Source organism: Mus caroli, chromosome 9 (genome assembly GCF_900094665.2).
Source record: "Mus caroli chromosome 9, CAROLI_EIJ_v1.1, whole genome shotgun sequence".
Taxonomy (NCBI): domain Eukaryota; kingdom Metazoa; phylum Chordata; class Mammalia; order Rodentia; family Muridae; genus Mus; species Mus caroli.
The window spans coordinates 27625600-27649314 of record NC_034578.1 but is presented as its reverse complement, the minus strand read 5'-3'; the positions used below and the strand labels follow the sequence as shown (position 1 = coordinate 27649314).

The 23715-nt window shown below is 45.4% G+C and overlaps 1 protein-coding gene across 1 annotated transcript in view; it reads left to right on the top strand.

Annotated features, from left to right (window-relative positions):
• Positions 1 to 21405, top strand: part of Barx2 (BARX homeobox 2) — a 66752-nt gene extending 45347 nt beyond the window's left edge. The window contains exons 2-4 of the mRNA XM_021173165.1: positions 7751 to 8063; positions 12720 to 12804; positions 20640 to 21405. Of these exons, the coding sequence (XP_021028824.1) occupies positions 7751 to 8063; positions 12720 to 12804; positions 20640 to 20906 (665 nt within the window). The 3' untranslated portion in view covers positions 20907 to 21405. The remainder of the gene's footprint in view (positions 1 to 7750; positions 8064 to 12719; positions 12805 to 20639) is intronic.
• The last annotated feature ends 2310 nt before the right edge of the window (positions 21406 to 23715 follow it).

Sequence of the window (23715 nt, the reverse complement as noted above, 5' to 3'; positions counted from 1 at the left end):
GGTTTCGCTGCACATATATTACCTCTTAGCCCAGCCATGTTTCTAACCTTAAAGATACACATCAAATACCCAGGTCTCTAAGTCTCACTGCAACTGTATTTACCTTGGTGGTCGTCTTCCATTTGTGTATGTCCCCAACGTAGACGTGCTCTCAGGTGGTACCCGGATGTAATTTTTGTCACTGAATTTGCATTAGAATATTCAGTTAAGATTCATCATACGGTAGACTGTGGTGGTTCTGATGTGCCATAAAAATGTCCCACCAGAGGGTTGGAGGGAAGGAGGAATGAAGAGAGAGAGAGAGAGTTGGGGAGGGAAGGGTAGATAGATATATAGATAGATAGACAGAGCATTTAAAATGTTTCACTGGGTTTAGTCTTCATTAAGCAAAGTGCACAAATCTCCGTAAACCATTGGGTAAGATCATCAGAAGAGTTCTTTTTCCCTAGATTAATCTATGAGGTTAGCACAATTTTTACCAAGGTATCAGTTGTATTTACTTCTTCATTTTTGTTTGTATGGTGGGGTGTGTTGTTTCTTAAAACAGGCCAACAAATTGATTATAAAGTTCAATTAGACAAATGTCAGGAAATTTTGTGAAAAGAAAAGGCGGGTCTTGTTCTATTTGATAACAACAGGTCTTAAAGGATCCATAGTTGTTAAAGTAGATTTATTGTCTCTTTCTATAGTCTTCACTGGCCCAGGACTTGATATGTAGAAGAGACTGGCCTTGAACCCATAGAGATCAATCTGCCTCTGTTTCTGGAATGCTGGGAGTGTGCCACCACATCTAGAAATAGTTAAAGTGAAATGAACCTAGTAGAGCAGACTTCAGAAGCAGGCAGGCATACATGAACTATTAACCAACCACCTCCAGGGCCCTTTGTAGCCCACTGTATGTGTAGAATTACAGTCAAAGACAATAGAAATCTTTTTTGTTTTGTTTTGTTTCGTTTCGTTTTGTTTTGGCTTGTCATTGAGCCAGACATAGTGTAGTCTCAGTGCTTGGAAGGTTAAAGCAGGAGGACCTTAGGTTTGTAGCTAACGTAGGCTACATAGCAAGAGACCTTGTCTTAAAAAAAATGTCTTGGATGGGAAGATCTTATCCAAACTTTCCATGGAGTAATGTAATATAATATAATATAATATAATATAATATAATATAATATAATATAATATACCTTTTAGTCAACATCCTTCCAGAATTACTCTTTTTATAGCTTCTATTCTCATCAAAGTTACAGACTCCCAACCCTCTAAAGCACGTCCCCCAGTCTTATCCCATCATAGCCTTCCCTTCTTTCCTCTCTCATCTTGTATTCTGTGTGTGACCCCTCTGTAGAGGTCACCTTGGGAAGGGTAATTTCTTTCCCAGTCTGCCCGCTTTTCTAGGAAGTAAGTCTCAGGCTGCTGGGGGTGGGAATTCCCTTGTAGGCTCCCAGAATTCTGATGAACAAAGGTTCCCCACTTCTCTCTTTGGCGATTTACTAAATCTTAAACCTGGCATTTAAAACTATCATCGAATAGCCCATATGATGGAGTTAGAATTGTTGGTTATGCACTTAGACAAAAAAATAAACTGACACCTCTCTGAAAAGCCTGGCTTTTCAGAGTGACTAGACTTGGTGCACATTGTGTTTGCATGTGCACAAGAGCACTTCTGCATTTATCTTAGGGACTTGGTGTTAAAAAACAGTGAAGAGGTGTCTCCTGCCTCATATACTCCTGAATCGCTTTGCATTTCTTTTTAAAAATATGTGTGCTCATTTGGTAATAAAAACAAAATGCTTAAGATACTTATAACAGCCAGGTAGGGTGGTTCACTCCCATAATCCCAAGCCTTGGGAGGTGGAGGCGGGGGGGGGGGGGGTGAGAAGTTCAAGGTCATCTTCAGCTACACAGAGAGTCTGACACTTGCCTGGGAGATAAGAGGCCCTATCTTCAAACAAACAAACAAACAAACCAGAAACCCAACTCTACAACAACCAAATAAACAAACGTTTATATTTTTGGTTTTGAGACTAGCCTTTAACAGCTGAGCCATCTCTCCAGCCCAAATGAAAACTTATTATGAGATAGGCCTGTAAGTTAGTGACAGAGTGCTTGCCTCGTACATTAGGCCCCTGACTCAATTTCCCAGAGCCTGGGGTAGGAAGAACCTATGTACAGGTCTGTGATACTTGAGAATATAAAAATATGGAAGTGAAAGTGGCCTAAAAGAAAACCAAAACAAAAACTCAACCTGTTTTCCATTTCTTTTAATTTTTTTTCTTTACATTCAGTAAAATTTCATTTGTTATATATAAGGGTGTGAGTCTTTTGTTTGTTTGTTTGTTTTGGTTTTTCGAGACAGGGTTTCTCTGTAGCCCTGACTGTCCTGGAACTCACTCTGTAGACCAGGCTGGCTTCGAACTCAGAATCCGCCTGCCTCTGTCTCTCAAGTGCTAGGATTAAAGGTGTACGCCACCATGGACTGGCTAAGGATGTGAGTCTTAATAAAAATGAAAAGCTGCATAATGACTGTTGGATTTGGGGTACAGAACAGTCTCAGTCCCCTTCAGTTCCCTGGAGCTGTGTTCTCTCCATAGTCAGCTTCACCCAGTGCCCACTCTCTGGCAGTGTCTTCTCCACCTGTAGTTATGTCTCCTCTAGGATGTCAGGAAAGTGACGTCACCAGGCAGCATTCCGTTTGACTAAGAACAATGCACTTGAGGTTTCCCTGTGCTGTGTGCATCAGAACTCTTCTCTTTTGATTTCTGAGAGTGTGGAGTATTCACCGTAAACACTACGTCCTTTGTCCCTCTGTAGCTAAGGGATGCGTGGATTGTTTCCAGTTACTAAGAAGCTACCCTAAGCATTGGCTTGTAGGTTTGTGTGCTCTTCTCTCTTGGATCAACACCTAGGAACTTGCTTTGCTGGGTCATACAGTGTCTATATATTTAACTTTATGAGAAACTGCCAGTCTTATTCCAATGAAGACAAGCGTAAGAATTCCAGCCCCTCCTCTTCCCTGCCAGCTTACAAAGCACTGTGGATATTCCTATCCCTGTATGGTGGAATCCCAGGTCTTATTTTTTTAATCTTCACAGGGACTAATCCATTATTTTAATCATCTTTGATGATGTCTTGATGAAGTTTTTTTATATAAAATTTCAATTCTTCGTCTTTAAAAAATGTATGAGAAGATGTCACTATCTAGCCCAGACTGGCCTCCAAGTAGCCACCCTCTGGCCTCGACCTCCCCAGTGTTGGGATTACAGATATGTACCACACTCCTTGCCTACTTTTGATCATTTTTATAAATTTTAAAGTTGAAATCTTTAGTATTCTCTACATACAAATCATTTATCCATTGTTAGATGTGAATCCCCCTCCCAGTCTATAGCATGGCCTTTCCCACAACAGTGTGGAATGTTTATACATCATTATACTTCCTAGTCTGCTCACTCCTCCATTGCCCTCCCCCTGACCCCATTGTCTCCCCTTCCCATCCCCTTTGCCTCCCCTCCCCCTCCCTTTTGCCTCCCCTCCCCCATTCCTTTTGTACCCCATGCCCCATTCCCTTTGCCTCCCTTTTCCCATCTCCTCCCCATCCCCCTTGCCTCCCCCAACCCCCTTGTCTTCCCTCCCTCAACCCACTTGCCTCCCCTCCCCCTCCCCTTTGCCTCCCCTCCCCCATTCCTCTTGCCTTCCCTTCCTCAACCCCCTTGCCTCCCCTCCCCCATTTCATTTGTACCATCCCTTGGTATATGTCCCACTCACCATCTCCCAATCCCTTAAGATCTCTTGTGTCACTTTTTTCCTCTCTCTCCTTCCATCTCCTCCGTGCACAGGAGCACACACTTGAGCATGCTCACAGGCACATGCACACAGGTGTATGTACACAAATATAAATCTAGATTCCACATATGAAAAGACATGCTCTATATGAAAGATTTAAGCTTGACAAGGATCATCTTTTCTTTCTTTTTTCTTTTTTCCATTTTAAAACTGCATTGTATTTTTGGTGCTGCTACTAAGAATTCTCAGCCTAAACAAAGCCACGAGACTCTATGAGTTTACATTGGGATCTATGATCTATTTCAAGAAAACTTTTAAGTAAGCATAGTTCTTTTAAAAAAATTAACCTAAGACTTTCCAGTTTTCTCTTTCACTTGTATAAAGCCCTCTCATTTCTCCACATTTAGTGACATTTATTCTGAAGGAAAGAATGTGTCTTAACCTAGAATATAAACTCAAATATCTTCCAGCATAAAGAGAAGGAGTTCTGCAGACCCTGGCTGTGATGAAAAGAGTCCCCTTTACCTAAGAGAGCACCCACAGTTTGCTTTCCAACAATATCTCAAAACTAAACATAGTTTACCCATCAGTTTCCTTTGCCCGGCTTTTTAGAAGCTCAAAAAAGACTGAAAAAAAATCAGAACTTTGGAATGAGAATGGAACTTAAGGCTCATTTAGCTAAATTCTTCCTTTTCCAACTTACAAAAATAACACAAGCATGTGGCAGACTGCACAGAGCACAGAAGTATTGTCTTAGGTACTGGAGCTCCAGGGGATGCTGACTTCTATTTCTTTGTCCTTTCCTTGCTGTCTGGGGCTGGCATCTCTCCCTCCTCATGACCTCACATGTTGGTATGCCCCAGGCTCAGTCCTTCCATCTTTTCTCTCTTCCACTCACTCGCTGGGTGACCTCATTCAGCTCATAGCTTAAAATGCCACATACACTGGATGAGTCAAAGCTCCTCCAGTCTCTTGCTCCCCTGAACCTCAGTCTAGGTTACTGAGCTGCCACCTCAACACATCAGAGATGTCTAACAGCTATTTGTCTACCACAGCAGTCTTGGTTTTTCCCACTCACCCTTGCTCTGGAACTGTCTATCAGTCCTTTTCGCCTTATCAATGAAATATACCCAGAATATGATAGCACCGAGGTCACAGATGTTGTCTCTAGGGCCTGGAGTTTGGCCTCTACTCCTCACTGGCTTTGTACTCTCCCCACCTGATTCTGAGGCTGTTCTCCACCGTGGCCATAAAAATAATAGAAGACAAAGCATTTTACATGCCCACCATCAACATGTGCCAAGTCGCTGACAGAAATTCCAAGATGAGTTCGACCGTCGATGTGCACAGAAATTTGTGCGTCACCACACCCACTGCGGTCTTGTTCACAGTAGTGGAAAGGGGACACAATCTACATACTTATTAACACGGCAATGAGCTGGGTTATATCTGCAGTGTGGTCATTAATAACTAGATCTTGCCCCTGACCAGCAGAATCTCATAGATGGCTTTTCATCATTTGAATGACATCTCTTTACGACCTGACCCCAGCAGGTCTCTCTGAACATTTCTGCCCTTCTCACCTCAGGCATTTACTAGTCTTTGAGTCAAAGCTTGTTGCCCTGAAAGGGATTGCACATGCTGGCTCTGGGCCTCCAGTTGCTCAGCAGCCCTGCGTTTTTTTGAGACTAGCACACTGAGATTCACTTATCCTCTGAAAGACCACCTTTCCTCAGAGGTCTCCCCACACCTGCTCTACCTTCTCTCTTTGCCCTAGCTTTCTCTGGAGAGCTCACCACTGCCTGTCACTATATGACTTACCTCCTCTACTGAAACATGAGCGTCAATGAAGGTCGAACTTGCTTGTAACCCAAGCTTCCAGAGCACGTGGCCCGTAGTCCGTGCTCAGAGATCAACACCAGTAGATCCATTTCTATTCTGTTTTACTTCTGCCTTTCCCTAGAGGTTGTTATTTTTCTTCGTGAAGTAAATAGTGTTTTGGATTTCTAAAAAAAAAAAAAAAAGCATTTGTAAACATGGTCACACAGCTTTTCTGACTACACAAGTCTCATACTGTGTTTTTCTCACTATATATTTGGATAGTTAGTTGATCCATTCATCTGTGTATTTATCAGATTATATCGCTAGACCACACTGCAGATATAGCTCATTGCTGTGTTAATAAGTATGTAGATTGTGTCCCCTTTCCACTACTGTGAACAAGACCGCAGTGGGTGTCGTGACACACAAATCTCTCTGCACATGGACGGTAGAACTCATCTTGGAATTTCTGTCAGCGACTTGGCACGTGTTGACGATGGGCATGTAAAATGCTTTTTCTTCTATTTTTTAAAAATCTTTTTATATTGCCAGCAACAGTAGATGAGTTCCTATCTCCCCCCACATCTTTGCCAGAACAACATATACAGGAGGATGTGACAGGCGCTGGGAACCAAACTCAGGCCCCCCAAAAGAGCAGAAGTGCGCTTAACCCCTGAGCCATTGGACCAGTCCAGATTATTATTTTTTTTCTTAAAATGAATACACAACACAAACCCTCAAGTGTTAGAGTTGGCTTTAGGTTTCCTAGAAGTTGTTGCACTCGGTGACTTATTATTTCTTAACAACTTTGTGGTTTCTACTGGGCCTCGCTAGAGTGTTCTCAAAGAACAGGAACAGTTATCTGTTTTAATGACTCGGCCTGGCATCCAGAACACAGGCACAGGAATGAATACAAAGAGCAATGCCAAGCCAGATGAGAGTTGGGTTCACAAGCAGCACCTGGGGGCTTCTATGATGTAGTTGGTTTCAGCCCAGGACGAGTGTGAATGTTGGTTGGCTCTTGCTTGCTCTGCCTTTGTGGCTGCTGGCAGGCCATGCAATGAGGTTCAAAGGGCAGCCCCCAGCGTTCTCTGGTTTCATCAGCTGTCGAATGTGGGCCGAGAGGTACTTTGCTGTAGCATCAGTATGTCAGAATTTGAAGAGTTCTGAGAAGTTAGCTAGTCTTATTATCTAGATGAAAAAACTGAGACCAGAGAGACAGAGACACTTTAAACCTCAACCTATAAACAGTAACAGACAGTGGTCTTTTAAAATGTGCACTTATAGACTTGGATTGTTAGCTGCAAAAGCACTTTTGCTTTAACACTCCTAAGAAGCAGAGTAAAAACCATTTATATGTTCCTGAACCCGGTGCACCCTACAAACTGCCCATGGCAGACATTATTAATCAACCTCAGAAAGCTCCAACCCAGCCTGAGAACCCTCTTTAAACAGTGCTTCTGGCAGGTAACTAGTCATAATTGAGCCAGGTTTTTATGTGAATTAAACATCTGTTTGTCCTTCCCTCGTAAACGTGTGACTCATGACCCAGTGCTAAGAGCCCTGGACGTTAAGCCAGAAGATTGTGGTTTTGACCCCTCAATTTGCTTTTCCTGGTTATGTTGTATTAGGCAAGTCATTTAACTTTCCTGGGACTAGCTTCTCTGAAATGAGGGAGTCAACTGGGATAATCATTAAGCATCCTCCTTCTCTGAACATCCTGATGAGTTAAGGCATAGAGATGTTGAGTCTGTGATTTTCATAGTTATAAGAAGGAAATTTGCATGTTACAGATCTGTTATTGGAATTCAGATGTTCATGGTTCTAGCCTTTCTTGACTGCTGTTCACTGAATCCAGAATTTAGGCATTCACAGTGGTAAGGGGAGTTACTTAAATGGGGAGACTTACAAGAAGCCATTTCGGCTAAGTGGGGTACAAATGGCCTCATGCCCAAGCTGGAGCTAGGCTTCGTGTAACCAGCTCACCCTGCAGTTCAGGATCCTGAGTCACTTTTTCTGGATTTTGTTTGCTCCTTCTGATGTGCAAGAGGCCCTGCATTCATTCCCGTCTTAGCAAGGGGTTCTCTTTGGGCTCCTGTCCCTGGTCTCTCCGGACCGTGCAGTGACTTGACTCTTGTTTGCTTCCCAGGCTCCCCTTCCCTACGGGCATATCCTCTCCTGTCTGTGATCACCCGGCAGCCCACGGTCATCTCCCACCTGGTTCCCACTGGCTCGGGACTCACCCCAGTGTTAACTCGCCATCCAGTCGCCGCCGCGGAGGCTGCAGCTGCTGCTGCTGAGACTCCTGGTGGTGAGGCATTAGCCAGCAGCGAGTCAGAGACAGAACAACCCACGCCCAGGCAGAAGAAACCACGCAGAAGTCGCACCATCTTCACCGAGCTGCAGCTCATGGGCCTAGAGAAGAAATTCCAGAAGCAGAAGTATTTGTCTACCCCAGACAGGTGAGCACCGTAGCGCTCTCTGTAGGCACCACCGTGAGAAGAGTTCTGTGCTCTATGGGCTGTGGATTCGCAAAGAGCACGTGCAGTGCTGGGTTACACTCTGGTCCAGATTTTATTCCTTTGCTGAAGTCCTGTCAACTTTGTGTTAGAAGAGGAAGCCCACCTGAATCTATCCCATCAGTCCATAGTGCCTGAATGGATGCTCTCTCCTCCATCTCGTCTGTGTTTCTGATAAACCTCTTCCGGAATACCAAGCAAAGGCAACTCACATTCTCTGTCTGGAAGCAGGCTTGGTTCTTAAAGCCCCAGTCATTTAGCATAGCACGCAGTGGGTCTAGACCTGTGGTTTTAGCCTTTCCTTGTCCTGTTGAATACCTGGCTGACTTGTATGGTGGCCTGGCTCTGGCCAGAAAGGCCTGGATTGATCTAGGTCAGGAGGTTTCTGAGACCTTAGTGAATTTGACCAGGATTAAAGCAGAGCCACTTGGCAGAGATCACTTAAAAACTGGAGGGAAGTCTCCTCTTTAACCCTTTGTAATTCATGGTTGGAGTGATTGTTTCTCTAGAGGTCCTCTGTCTTTAATTTAGTGTCTTAATTACAAAATAGGTCTGTTCCTTTATCTTACCCTGAGGGTGGCTGAGCCCAGAGATGAGCCTACTTATTGGAAAACTTTTCCAGATCTTTACAATTATTATTGTTATTATTATTGCTAAGTGCTTTGTCCTGATTAGGTTGACCCCAGTCCTATGAAAGGGAACAGTAAACACCTGCAATTGAATGGCTGAAGCTATTTAGTAGTCGCTTAGGAAACAAACAGGAAGTGAAAGCACAATCTCCACGGTTCCTCTTCCTCCTCTCAGGGAGAACTTGTCTAGCTGCTCCACAAGTCAGCTGCTTGCTGAGGACCTCTCGGGTGCTCCAAAGTGACAGGGTGACAGAGAATACTCTGTAGTAAAACAGAGCCCTGCTTTAAAGGACATCATGGGTGTGGGGGTAGGGAGAGTGAGCCAGCAGTGGTGCCATCATGTTGCCATAGAAACGGAAAGACATTGCTGAGCATGGCAGGAAAGCCTTTAAGAAGACTTTTGCTTCCGGAAGAGAGAGCATACTACATAGAGGGGACATCCCTGAAAGGCACAGACTCTTGTCTCACTTGTTGATGGAACTACACGTATGGCTATTTCTACTTAGGGTGTGGATGGGGGTGGGAAGAACCTTACATGCCTGACTGAGGACCAGGGTCTTGCTGCCGAGGCAGTCACTGGTCCATAAGATCCATTTTGGAATCACAGCTTCAGTAGCACTGCAACTGATGGATTATAGGCAAGTGAAGCCAGCCATGGAAGAATCTAGGGTTGGCTGTGGGGAATAGAGAGGCGAGCAGGGATGTTCTAAAATGGAAATGGAATAGGAAGAACCGACCCTGGATGAGGAAGAAGGGCAAGAGTTGAGTGTCCGGAGGTTCCTGAATGAGTCAGGCCCTTAGGGAACAAGGATGCTCTTCATGGAAGCTGAACGGCTGGAGACAGGCTGGGATGGACGAGGCAGAGTGAGCGTTGCTTCAAACATTCACACTGTGGTTCCATTTGGGCAGATGGGTCTGTGAGTTGGGAATTAATACATGTGATCCACAGGTTGCAGGTAACTAAGTTTCATGGACTTGTGTAGCCAGATGGAGCAGCCATCATTCTTAGTCATACTTTTGTGTATCTAAGAGGTTTCAGAATGTATGGTTAAAAGTTAGGCTTATTTCTGAGAGAGAGAGAGAGAGAGAGAGAGAGAGAGAGAGAGAGAGAGAGATTAGTTCTTAATAAATCTATTGGGGCTTCCTGATACTTGCCCAGGCATCTCTCAGGTGACCCACACATAACTGATTCACTTGCGCAGGGAGGAGGACTCCATCTGGCTGGCATTGAAGCTGACGCCCCAGTCCACCCTCTCCCATGTTCCCTACCTCCCTACGTGACCAAAGCCATGAGCACTCCCTCCTCCCACAGCTCCTGCCCTCCTCCTCCTCTGTGTTTGTTTCCCCGGTTTCCTAGGCGACTCAGTTCCAAGTGAATATGCAGGGAAGTGAGAATTTGTAACGGTGGCAGGTAATGAGAGAGAGCTGATGACAGTGAGATTTTTCGGCAGCCGGAGTGAGTCAAGGATGCATTTTTCCCAAGTGAGCTAACAGCATTTGCTAATGCTGTGGTAGAACTGTGAACCTTCTACTGACTAATGCACCTGATGGCCTCGGGTGAACCAGGCTCAGGAAAACCCTGCAGGAGTCTGAAGGGACCCTTAGCACCACCAGAACCCAGAACTCACAGACCCATCTGCCCAAATGGAACCACAGTGTGAATGTTTGAAGCAACGCTCACTCTGCCTCGTCCATCCCAGCTCTGGGACCAGAATTGTAGGATCACACTGGATCGCTCGGTTCATAATGAATGACTCCCTAGGGCATAGTGCTTCATTAAAGAGAAGAGCTAAGTGCTGTTGGCATTGGGTGTTTATTGCTTCTGTCAGTTAATCACTTCCAATAAAATGTTTAGCCGCCAGTAGCCCCTCGACAGGGATGACCACGAATACGTGAATGTAGCTTTAAGACAGGCTCAACAGTCCTTTCAAGGCAGATTCTAGAGGCTTCATTAATGTACCCCAATGAGAGCGGGAGTCATGGGCAGCTGGGTACGTAAACACCAAGAGTTGGCTGACACCAGGGTCAATGGCAGTGTTTGTGCCAATGCTAGCTCTCCTTAGGTGGAGAAGGCTGCAGCCGAGGCATCGCACCTGGACTGCCTGCCACACCTGGACTGCCTGTGGCTTAGGGTTGAGCCTGTGCAGGCTTGCAAGAAATAGTGGGCCCTAGATCTGCAAGCGGCAGCTCTCAGAAACCTGGTGACCTTCAAGCACTGGTGGCCATGGCTCAAGCTGATGTACAAGTCTGAACTGCTTCACTGAGCAGGGTTGGAGCTCAAGGGAGGTTGCAGGCAGGCAGCTCATGTTTTCTCGGATCTCATTCCCCCCCAGGCGGTACCCAGGTAACCATATATGTCCCTGGCTGCAGCCTCGAGAACTAAGGGTAGAGACCTGACTAACTTCCCCTTACTATTCTGTGTCCCACTTGGGGTGTTGGGTCCTCACTCAGGCTGTAGTATCTCTGTTTCCCCTCCACGATTCAGCTTTGTGGAGAAGTGTCGTGAGGTGGGACCTCACACAGAAGGTGGCATACAAGTCAGTCAAGGGCGGATTTTGTTCTTGCTCCAGGATCCAGGAGTCAGCAAAAATAGAGCCAGAAGAGTGTTTATTTCAGGCTCTTTGCACCGCATAGTCTTTCCCCATCTACTCACGTCTGCTGATGTAGCACAGAGGTAGCCACGAGCAATGAAAGCAAATAAACTTGTCTGCGTTCCAAGAGACTTTATTTAATAGAAAAGCAAGTGTTAGGAAGAGTTTGGCCATATCCTTGAGAAATTCTAATCTCTCTCTAAGCCTTCAATCTTATATCTGTAAAATGGGAATAATTCTACCAAGTTTGGTATGGTGGAAAGATACCACTGGGTAGGGTCTTAGTGTGTGCCTGGGATGCTGGCATGCTCTGCAAATGGTTGCTGTGTTGCTAGAATTACTTCTCCCTGTACGAATGGTTCCGACCTCAGTGCTTTTCAGACGGCTATAGAGAAAAAGTAGAAATACAGTGAGCATAGAAAGAAGGAAGGACTATGGATTTAACACTTCATCAGACTCTTTATGGCTGCACATTCCAATCACTGTACAAACTTAGGGCAGCTACAGTAGATTTCTGGGGTTGGAGGGATGTCTAAGCACGAGTCACTTGCTTCAAGAGTGTGAGGTCTGAAGTTCAGATTCCCAGAACCCTCATGAAAATTGGGCAGGCATGGCTGCTGCCTGTAATCCCAGCACTTAGCAGGCAAAAACGGGGGATACCCAGGACTATGGTGGAACTCTGGGTTCACCAGGATACCCTCTCTCAATAAATAATGTAGGATGTAACAGATGATAACACTTGTTATCAACCTTGGTTTTCTCCACACAGAACACACACAAACATGCATGCAGCTAACCATATACACATGCCTATGCAAAAATCTTTCTGAGCCCTGCTTGGGGATTTAGTAATGGAGTAGGTAGGTTTGTGACCATTAAGTGAAAGACTAGGTCTTGAGCAGGGGTGGCAGAAGTAACATGTTTTCCGGAGACAGATGACAACATGGTCCATTGGGGGTGACTGCTGAGCCCAAGGAATGATGGGATCTGGGAGGCTCAGCTACCAGAGTGAATCTGGAGTGATGAGTGGAATTCCCATAGAAGTGTAGCTTTACTTATTTCTGGTTTTTGAGATTGGAACATACATTTTATAGAGTACAAGGGTGAAGATCAAAGGCTTGGATGTTCAGGTTCATTTCAGAGAGAGAATGAATCTGGGATGAGGACTCTCTCCATGTTCTCACGTGTGGCCACTATTTCTGTTTTCCAGTCCTACACAGAAGGTTCTCAGAAGGGAGACATGCTTCCTCTTGGCGATGGTCTGGGTGAATGGCGGCAGCCTGAGATTTAGTAGCAAGTGCCAGGTGCGAGCCAGCATGTCCCCACCTCTCACTCACTCCCCTCTTCCTCACCCTTCTTTTGTGTCTCATGCCTTTCAGGTTGGACTTGGCCCAGTCTCTGGGACTCACTCAGCTGCAAGTGAAGACTTGGTATCAGAATCGCAGGATGAAATGGAAGAAGATGGTAAGAAAGGGCAAGGAGTGTAATTCTGGGCCCATTCTAAAGGGAAGAATCTCCAGTCTGTGGCTGTTGGGAGGCAGGAAGGATCTCTGGTAGTTTGGGCTTCAAGACAGGAAGGTCTTCTGAGGTGCTGGCTGGGGAGGGAGGCTGTTTAAACTTGACCTCATTTAATACACACACACACACACACACATACACACACACACATACATATATATGTATATGTATGTATATATGTATATATATATTTATTTATTTATAGTCTTTTCTCATATATTACAACCAGACCAAAATTTCCCCTCCTTCTCCTCCCCCAACCACTTTCCCCCTTGCCTGTACATTTCCCCTCTCCCCCAGATCCACTCCCCATCCCGACCTGCTCTTCAGAGAAGAGCAGCTCTCCCAGGGACATCAACCAAACAAACTACAGTAAGACCAGGTATATATACCGTCACGTCAAGGCAAAAGGGCAAACCAGTAGGAGGAAAACAGTTCCACAAGTAGGCAAAAGAGTCAGGTGCAGTCTTCGCTCCCATTGTTAGGGTCCCCTCAAGAGCACCAAGCTATGCATCTTTAATATGTATGTTGAGGACCTAGGTCAAACCCCTACAGGCTCTCTGCAAATTCCGGGTCAGTTGATTCTATGGGCCCTGTTTTTGTGGTGTCCCTGACCCCTCTGGTTCCTCTCATCTTTCTTCCTCCTCTGCAGGACTCCCTAAGCTCTGCCTAATGTTTGGCTGTGGTACTTTGCATCTGCCCCCATCAGTAGCTGGATGAAGTCTCTCTGGTCTTTTTGATGAGGATTGTGCCGGACTCCCAGTCCCGGCACACTCTTTAGGCAGGACAACCTGCAGGTTTTGTGAACAGGTTGGTGTCTTAATCCCTCCACTTGAAGCCTTGCCTAGTTATAGAAGATGACCAGAGTAGGTCCTGTATCCCCACTACTAGGAGCCTCTGCTAAGGTTACTGTCATAGATGCCATAGAATTTCCATTGCACTAGATTTCCACTTCACTCCTGAAATGTCCCTCAATTCCAGCCATTTCTCCTGGTGTTTTCTCCTTCCTTCCCCCATCTGATCCTGCCTGTTCCCAACCCTACCCATTTGTAGTTAACCTGTGAAATCTATTTTACTTGCCCTTCCCTGGGGGAGATCCTTACATCTTCCACTGAAGTCTTCCTTGTTGCTTAGGCTCTCTGGTTGACCTCATTTCTTAACCAGTTTCTTTAGAAATCAAAGAGGAAAACATACAAGCCTTCTCAACACCACCTCTGGCCCATCCAAAGAACTCTGTTCTCCTCCTAGCAATAGCTAAGTACCCACTGGCAATAGTCATAAAAAAGACAGATGTTTCTGTGCCTGAGTCCTTGAATGCAGGAGTCTTTAAACTTGGTGAGCACCAGGAAAAGCTCCCCTCCCAGGAAGTCTGATCTCAGGGACCCATGGCAGGGCTGGGGACAGGCCAGGTCATTTCGAAGCATGCTGCCTTCCACTGGTTCCCATCTCCCAGTGGCCTCTCTGTTGTGACACCAGAGCTCTCATAGTGTAGTCACGTTCTTGAAGTGCCACCTCTGAATGGTTTATATTAGGGAGGATGCCATAGACACACTTCACATCCAAACCAAACATCGCTGTTCCTCCGCTAGCCACCCTAGCCTGTCCTGGGCAATGCAGGGATGAAAATAAAACGTAACTTCTGCTTCTAGTGGGATTTGTTCTGTAAGTGGAGAGAGATGGGCCCAGGAAGTAGCAAGGGTATGCAGAATGATTCGGTTATTTAGTTTGAGATAAGTCCCCCCCCCCAAAAAAAAAAAGTTCAGAGGTGAGTGTAGTGAAGACGGCTGCAGACAGAAGTTAAAACTGAAGGAGAGTGAAAGTCAAATAAATAGAGTAATTCTAAACTTTCTGTAAGGCTCTACACACATGAAACTAATGGTGAAAATTGGGGGTGGGTGGGTGCTGTTCTCTAAAGGAACCGAGTTTGGGAGTGAGAGATGCTGGGCCACATTCCCCTGGGTGCCCCTCCCTGCCCATCTGGGGCACGTCCCTTGGGTTCTTTTTCTTTTAAGTTCCACCACCTTCCTCTTTCCTCACCAATCACCATTGTGGAAATCAATGTCTCCTGAGCAGCAGAGTATTGTTTAAATTGGTTATCAGCAATCTTTGCATGAGTCATACGAATAACGAACTGACAACCTGTCCTCTCGGCCAGCACCACCCAGTCCCCGCCCCCCGTGGGACAACGTGTGCACCCTGGGCTCTGACATCACCTGTTTTTCATCAGGCAATCTACTGCAGGCACAGTTGCAGAGTACCTGATGATAGTAATCAGCCATACACTTCAAAATGGAAGTAACTCAGTAGATTTAACATCACAGAACCTTCTAGGCAAGCCAAATTCAGGTCCCTTCCAGAGAGAAGAGAGCCAAGCTTTTAGTTTTGTTCATGTTAGCAACAGCAAATGGACCAGTTAATTCATATCAGGTTGAAGTGACAAGCTGAGCTACTTGCATGTCCATGTGGTGGCTGTGAGGTGGGTGTAAGTAATGAAACCTAAAAGGCCTATGAGAGGAGGCAGGGATGTTGAAGGGGCAGGAAGGATGAGGTGAGGAGTGCAAGGGAAGGCAGAGATGGAGGAAGGGAGGAAAGCCATCACAAACAATTGATGTTTGAAAATACTTAGTGAAGTTAACACTTTATATGCTAATTAAAAATATCAATTAAAACACAGGGAACATAAAAATACTTTTAGTTGAGTCATTGAGACAGACCTGAAAGCCAAGTTATACAGAATAGTCAGGGAAACCGAGGAAGGGTGGACACACTGCCTCCGGAGCAGAGAAGAGGAGGTAGGGCTGTGTGGAAGAGGTGCCTGTAAGCTGGTTTCAGTGGATGGATGGCAATGTGTCTAGAAATGGTGGGGAATGAGCTTTGGGCAGAAAGAAGGGGCAGAAGGAACTTTAGAATGGCGGGAGCCACACACAAGGCATGGCGTGCAGTTGAGTGTTGAGTTCAGACTCCCTCAGAACAGCAGGGCATTGTTGAGCTCTGGATTGCCTCATATATTTCCCTGCTAAAAACTCTTTCAAGGCTATCTCTTCAGGTACTGAGAAGGAAAGAAAAAGATAATTGGGTAATAAAGATGTCTCAAGGCTAGTAACCTAATTGGAACTGGAAAAAGATTAGCATTTGATTCTCAGACTTACTCTCGAGGCTGCCAAGGACAAAGCTGCCAAAAGCCAGATAGGATCTCTAACTAGTTTTGACTGGTCAGCATGTGTAACCTATAGCGGGTTGAGTAAATTTAATTTTGCACATTAGATGGGATGCTTATCCCATATTCTGTTTCTGGAGATCCACGGCATTTGTATCAGGCCAATAATGTCTCATTTTTCAGTGGTCTGCAGTATTAACGCTCAGTTCTCTTCTGAAAGCGGACCCAACCACACTCCAGAATGTGGAAAGACTATAGTGTCACACGTGGTTGCCACTTGATTTTGCATTGTTTCCAGAGAGCGAACAGTTCAGTGAAACTGTTACCAGTTATGACCCTGGACAGGTTACTGTATGTCTCTTTGGTAAAGTCTCACATCTACTTTACAGAGTTGTGCTATCTGAAATGACACCTACAAATACCTAGGCTAGTGCTTGCCACATGGGATGCTGACAAGGGAATTTTAGCCATTGTGAATTTTAGTGTTTATTGTCAACAAAATCCATGTTTTCAAAGAATCTAAACTTTTGGAGGCCATGGTAGGAAGGTGAAAGTGAATTCTACAGGCTTCTAGGACCCCTCAAGTTCTCTTTCAGTTGAGAGGAGTCCTGAGTACACGGAACATGGGGTCATGAGGCTGGGACAAACAGCTAATGTGATTGGCAATGCTATGGGAGAGATTCATGCCAGAGAGCCTAGCCTTTTTTTCTCAGCATCATCGATTCAGTGGTCCCAACTGTGCCGGAGGGGAGAGGGGAGTGAGAAACAAACGGTCCCCAAGTTCACAAGCCTGGCTTCTGATGGGAGAGTGTGGACAAATAGGGAAAAGAATGGTCAGTGGTGAGTTTTATGAGCTCCTATACATTAAGCTGGTAAGAATGGTAGATTGGAGAAGTTTGGAGTCTTACATTTAAATCCAGCACCCCCCTTGGCTCGCCTTGATCCCTGCAAACACTTTCTGTCTGGAAGGGGGAAGGAAAGAAGATGCACTCTTCTATACTGTCATCCGATTCTCTCAGAGGCAACTGCCTGACCCCCATCTCAGTACCTCAGGAAGAAAGCAAGAGGATCCATCTTGACATCTTCATCCATATTCAAATGCCTAGATGTAGGGTCCGGAGGAGGACTGCTGATCAATGTGGCTAATGAAGTACCACACCCTAGGTGTTTTTGTGAGAGACAGAGAGAAGCACATGACCTCATGCCCAGTGGGTTGCCTGGCCTCTCTGGACTAAGGAACAACCTGTGTCTAGGAATCGGTGGGGAAGCAAGCCCCTGGAGAGGGCTGCTGGGTGCTTGTGAGTGTGCAGGCCTGGTGCAGGGCGGGTTCCGGATAATTGCACGTCTCAGGTGCGCTGGGAGGCAGGGGGCCAGAGGTCGATGCGGAAAGCAGCCAGGAGGGTAGTTATCTCCTAATTATTGCTTGCACTGGAATGTTTTATTCCATTTAGAAAATGGTCTGATTGTTTTGACTTTTTTTTTTTTTTCATGCTGTAGGAAAACAGCCAGGTGGGGTAGATCCAAGCTGTGTGGGTGGTGTTCTGTAATTGCTGGGCTGGACTTTCTTTTGCCAATTAGATGGCTTCCTTAGACCTGCCCTTTTCTAACTTGATTACTGCATGGAGCAACTGCTTTTTGTATAACCTCTTTCATACCCAGTGGAACTGCTTTCAACAGGAAGATTCTGTCTTGGCACAGTCAGGCGCTTTCAAAAGCACTGACATCAAGATCAGATACTGACATACCCAAGAAGGAACACGGGTGTCTTCTCTCCAGAGGCGATTTCTGTTAGTGTCTATACCTTGTTGGATGTCACTTCATACCTCCCTTTGAGCTGTCTGAGGGTTCTTATAAGTCAAGAAGAATTGCAGGTGGAAAGAGGTGTTGGTTGACACTATACAGTTTTCCTGGCTCTTGTACGCCAAAAATTAACTCAAAACAAATCACAGATCTACATAAGAACTAAAACCATAAAAGCCTTAGAAGAGAACATAAGTAAATATTCTTGGCTTAGGATTAAACAATGCCTTTCTATATACAACACCAAAATCGCTAGCGACAGAAAAATTAAGTTGGATCTTATGAGAATTAAAAACTATTCTGCTGTGAAGGATACCATCACCCAGTGAAAAGACAAGAGAGAGAGAGAGAGAGAGAGAGAGAGAGAGAGAGAGAGAGAGAGAGGGAGAGAGAGAGAGAGGGAGAGAGGAAAAGAGAACCCTCAGCATGGTAAGAGATATTTTTAAATGTTCTATCTGATAAGGGACATGAATTAGATTATTTTTAAGAATCTCGCATACTCTATTCTAAGGAGACAATTCAAATAGACAAATTGATGTGTGCATGGTCTGCCCTGAGATCATATGCACAAAAGAAGCAGTATACAGATTGAGCAGGCTGTACTTGCATACTTATGTAAAATGTATATCAACAATTAAGAAAGAGAAGAAGGCCATGAATCTGAAAGAGAGACCAACATGGGGTGGGGGTAGACGGGAGCAGTTGGAGGAAGGGAAGGAGGAAGTGATATCATTATCTCTAATTAAAATTTATTTTTAAAAAGATCACATGAAAAGCTGCTCAACGTTGTTAGCCATTAGGGAACTGCAAATGAAAACCACACTGAGACCCTCCTTTGCCCTAGCTAGGATGGCCATAATCAGGAAGGATTGATTGCAAGCATTGGTGAGGAAGTGGAGAGCTGGAATCCACATGCATGGTTGGTTGGAATGTCCAGTGGTGCCGCTACGTTAGCAAGAGTCCCCAGAATGTTAATCATAGAGTTGGCACACTCCATTTCCGGTACAGACCGGAAAGAGGCTCGAGCAGAAACTTGAAGCAGTGTCTGTTCACTCATGCTCATGACAGCATTATTCACGGAGGAGCCTAAAGGTGGGTGTGATCTGAGTGTCTGTCAGCTGATAAGGGAGGGAGTCAACAAACTGATGCAGACATACGGTGAATATTACTTTCTGAATGTGCTACAACGTAGACGGACTTTAAGGACACTGGGCCGAGTGAAGCAAAGCAAAGGCCACACGTTATGGTTCTGCCTATGTGGAAAGACGGCTGATCACCGAGGTGCAGGGTGATGATTTGGTGCTAATGGGTAGAAGGTTTCCACGGGTGATGAGGAAACATGATCCAAAATTGCACTGAGTGATAGCTGCTCAAGTTAGCAATTATGCTAAACATTGTTAAATTGGGCAGTTTAAATATATGAAGCATGAGTGCAAATTATATCTCAAAGCTGTTTTAATAAGAACTTAAGGTTTGATGAGTTAGTTAATGCACTCATTCTTGAAGTTCAGCCCAAGGAGGTCCTCTTCTGGTTTTGAAGAAGGAAACAGAGTCAATAAATACCCAGTGACTACATAGAAAGGTCTTGGTCAGGAGAGATTTGTCCTTACGGAGCTTCTGTGCAAACGGAGGAGGGGAACAGTGAGTTAGAGATGTTCTCTAGTCTGGATCTAGAGTGGCCTCAAAGGTCCATGTGCAGGAAGAGGGCTCCATCCCTGGCCTGTAATGCTGTCAACGGTGGAGGAAAGTTGGAGGCTTTAAGAAGTAGAGCCCAGCGGAAGGAAGTTAGGTCACTGGGAAGTGTCCTCGAGTGGACACTGAGACCCCAGCTCCTCCTTTGTTTCTTTCTCTTTGCTTCCTGATCCCACGAAATCAGCAACTCGTTCCGTTCTCCCACGTGATAATCTGACTTCACCGTATGTCCAAAAGTAGTGGGCCAACCATGAAGTAAAATCACCAACCCGTGAGGGAAAATAAACTGTTCCTTCAGATAGGTGTATTCATCTCAGATAGGACACCCCAGAGATATGAATACAATTAATGCAGAAAGTAGCAAAAAAAAAATTCTATCCCTTCTCTATTTAATTCAAACCTTCCCAAAGCTCTTCACACTAGCTGCCTGGAACGTTGACGACACAGAACCAGGGACTGGAGTCGGTAAAGGAAGGACTGTATACTACTTTACGAAGTAAACTATGGATATTAAAAACAATAATTTCTACCTGCCTCATGGGGATTCTTGGGTAGATCACAAAATGGGGAGAACTATATAATTATTTTATACTGACATAAGCCATTTGGTGTGTGATTGAATATGTTTTGCAGATCAACTTATTTTTTTTTTTAAGTGTGAGTGCTAAGAATTTACTGTAAGGCACTTCTCTTTTTAAAGGGTCTGCATTGAAAAGCTTTTAACTTGAATTGTCAGATTGCCTTGGAAAGACGATCCAGGCTCCATTTCACACGTGTGTGTTTATTTTCCTGTTTGCTAGAGATCCTGTTCTTTTAATCTGTCAGTCCATAGTTAGCTCCTTAGCATCTGAACTTTAATTTCTTTCCTTACCAAAGGAGGTGACATTTTCCTGTGTTCATGATCAGGGTATTTAATGCCAAAGTATGCGATGCTGACTAAAATCCATTGAGCATGGAAGAAGCTGGCTACAGCTGGGCGGGGCGGGGGGGTATAGCCTAAAAATACATGTGGCCAAACCTTGTGGTTTTGCTCTCGAGAGGGAAACTATACATTGCTGTGTAAGGGTGGACCAGGAGCCGGGTGGAGGGATTTCATGGATTCAATAACTTTTCTTTTTTTTTCCCCACATAGGTCCTTAAAGGTGGACAGGAAGCACCCACAAAACCTAAGGGGCGCCCTAAGAAGAACTCCATTCCCACATCAGAGGAGATTGAAGCTGAAGAGAAGATGAACAGCCAGGCCCAGAGCCAGGAGCTGCTGGAATCCTCGGAGAGACAGGAGGAGCCCTGTGATACCCAGGAGCCCAAAGCGTGCCTTGTCCCCTTGGAGGTGGCAGAACCGATTCACCAGCCCCAGGAGTTATCAGAAGCTTCCTCTGAACCCCCACCATTAAGCTAAAATAAAGTTCTTTGAGGGGAAGGGGGAGCTGGGAAGAAGGGAAGAGAGAGGCAAGGAGAATGAGGGAGAGAAGACCTCTAAAGACTAGAAACGTGGGTAGAGGAGCACTTCTGGTCTCCCACGTCCCAGCGTCATTTTCATCGGAAGCATTTGATGAAGACTCGCTTGTGTGGGACTTAACCTTCTTGCAAGGCTGTGTTAGGCACAGATACCCTTCTGTAAGGGAGATAGCGCCTTGGATCTGATTGCCCAGGCTTGGGTGATAGCTGCAGGGCTGGCTACAGCAGCTCCACTGGCCTGCAGCAAGAGCTGCTCTTCTCCCTCCTTGCTCTCCTCTGGGCAACAGGTCAGCAAAGCAGAGAGAGGTAGGTGGAAGTGCTCGGGAGACCTGCCCAGACTCCTTGCTGACTTGGCGCTTATTTCTGTAGTTTTAAGAGAATTGAATTTTTTTTTGAGGGTGGGGTCGGGTGGGGAAAGCTGTTAAAGGCAGACAAAAAAAGAAGAAAAAAAGAAAAGAAAAGAAAAGAAAAAAAAAGGAGTTGGAGGGAGTTGTGAGTTACAAGGGACATCTCAGAGCCCTGCTTGTCTGTTTGAAGACACGTGTGCCTTTGCGCCTTTATGAGACGGTCAGGTGCCAACAGACCTGATGGTCTTTGGCTTCCCTGCTTCGTGAAGTTGCCTCCTGGAAGCTGCAAATGCAGATATGTTAAGATAACTTTTATTTTTTAATTAAAAATACATCTTTCAGGAGGATTGTCTTGTTTGCTTGTTCATTTGTTGGTTTGTTTAGAGAAGTGTCTGATGGAGAGAGAGGTAGTCAGTCTCTCTGGATCTTTCTTTTCCCATCTACAAAGCAAAAGGCTGGGCCACACCACGAGTGCCGAAGTACAGGAGTCACAGAAGTGCTGCGGTGGTCACGAGCAGCTGGGCTGCCCCCACCAAGCTACTCCATGGCCAGCAGCTGCCCAGATGGGGGCTTCAATTTTAAACGTTGTGTATTTTTAAAAAATATACTTATTTATTTTATTTCTATGTGTGTGCAGATGTGTGTGTGTGTTGCATGTTCATGCCACTGTGTGTGGAGGCCAGAGGACAAATTATGGAAGTCAGCTCTACCTTCCTACCATGTAGATCCTGGTAATTCAACACAAGCCATCAGGCGTGGATGCAGGTGCCTTTACCCAATCACCTGTCTTGCAGGCTGGCCCTTTCAAATAGTTAAATGAGTGAAAAGCTTTTTGAGGTCAAAACTATAAAGATGAGCCTTGCTTCTATCCAAACCTTTAAGCCCAACCCCCGGTATTGGTTTCTCATTTGTTCCCCAGCTTTTCTTTGTTAAGTATCCAACTTGTGAGAAAAGAAGACTTAAAAATGGACTACCCAGCTGTGCCAAGGCCCTGGGGCTGGTGCCCAGTGGAAGTTCTTTCTTACATGCAAGGGGCCTGGGCTCCACAATCTCAGCATCAGAGGAAGACAAACAAAAGGTAGTATCCATCCCTCACTTTCAGCAAGACCAGGAAGCCCTAGGCACCAAATATCACAAGGGAGGGTTCGTTTGGCTTTCATACACTCTGGTGGTGAGGCCTGATTTTTCAGGGTCACCTATAAGGTTGTTTCCCTGTGATGCCCTTCAGGACCTACTTAGTGGCTGGCCAGTTATCCATTATTGTCACCTCTACCAATATGTAGGCTTGGAAGCTAGCAGACAGCTACTAACAGAGTCCCAGCTACTGTCTCCGTGAAACAGTCATACAACACACTTCAGAGCCAAGCAGACAAAAATCTGCCCCTGTGCAGCCATCTGGCTCCTTGTATCTCTCCGTTGACAAGCAGTCAGGGCAAACATACAGCTTTGATGCCACCAAGGCCCACCTCACATCTTTGCTGCTGAGAAAAGCAGAGGAAGAGGTCTTTCTTTTTACTCCCGGGAACAGACAAAGGGGTTAAGGATTGGCCTCGGAGAACCAGTTTGTGTAGACCACACCCACTGCCTGTGTGAGGTGGCTTGTAGCAAGTGTGCAGAAAGCTGTCTTCCTCACCTCTGCCCACTCCACAGTACGGATTTTACCAGGTGGTGTCACAACAAACCAAAGGAGGCGTACAATGGCCAGAGTCAGCATGTGACTGGGGCTAGGCAGACTCTGAGAGCCGTTCTATTCTCACTGTAGGAGACATCTGCCTCTGAGATGCCGCTGTGTGTGTGTGTGTGTGTGTGTGTGTGTGTGTGTGTGTGTGATCTCTGTGAGGGTCTTTTGCCCTAGAAACCCATGATATTCTTTATTGTCTGACAGCAGATGTGACCCTATGGACCTGTGTGTGCACACAAATGCTGGTTCTCCCACATGCTGGGCTCCAGGTGCTTCTGACTCCAGTTTACTCCTTGGCCCGCCCTCTGGTTTGTTTCTTGCCTGGAGGGATTGAAGACATTTCATTGGTCGATTTAAGACCTGGGATTATCTTCGCTTATGTTTGGTAAGGCCCAGCCCAAGGGTACCTCCACCTACAAGCTCATGGCTTATCCTCCAGCCTAAGATGTGCGTGTTTCTTTTTTCTTTTTCTTTATTTTCTGGTGAATCAAAGATGGGCCAGCCTGAGCATTCATTATTATTTTTTAACTGACAAATACAGATTATTCAAATTTAAGGTATACCTGATATTTTAAAATCTGCACAGCATGTAGAACGGCTCCATTAGGCAAATTGGCCTTTGTGTTATCTCATTTACCATTTATTTTGTGGTCAGAATATGAAAACCTACTTTCAGCAATTTTTCATCACATAATACTCTGAAACCTATAATCACCGTGTTG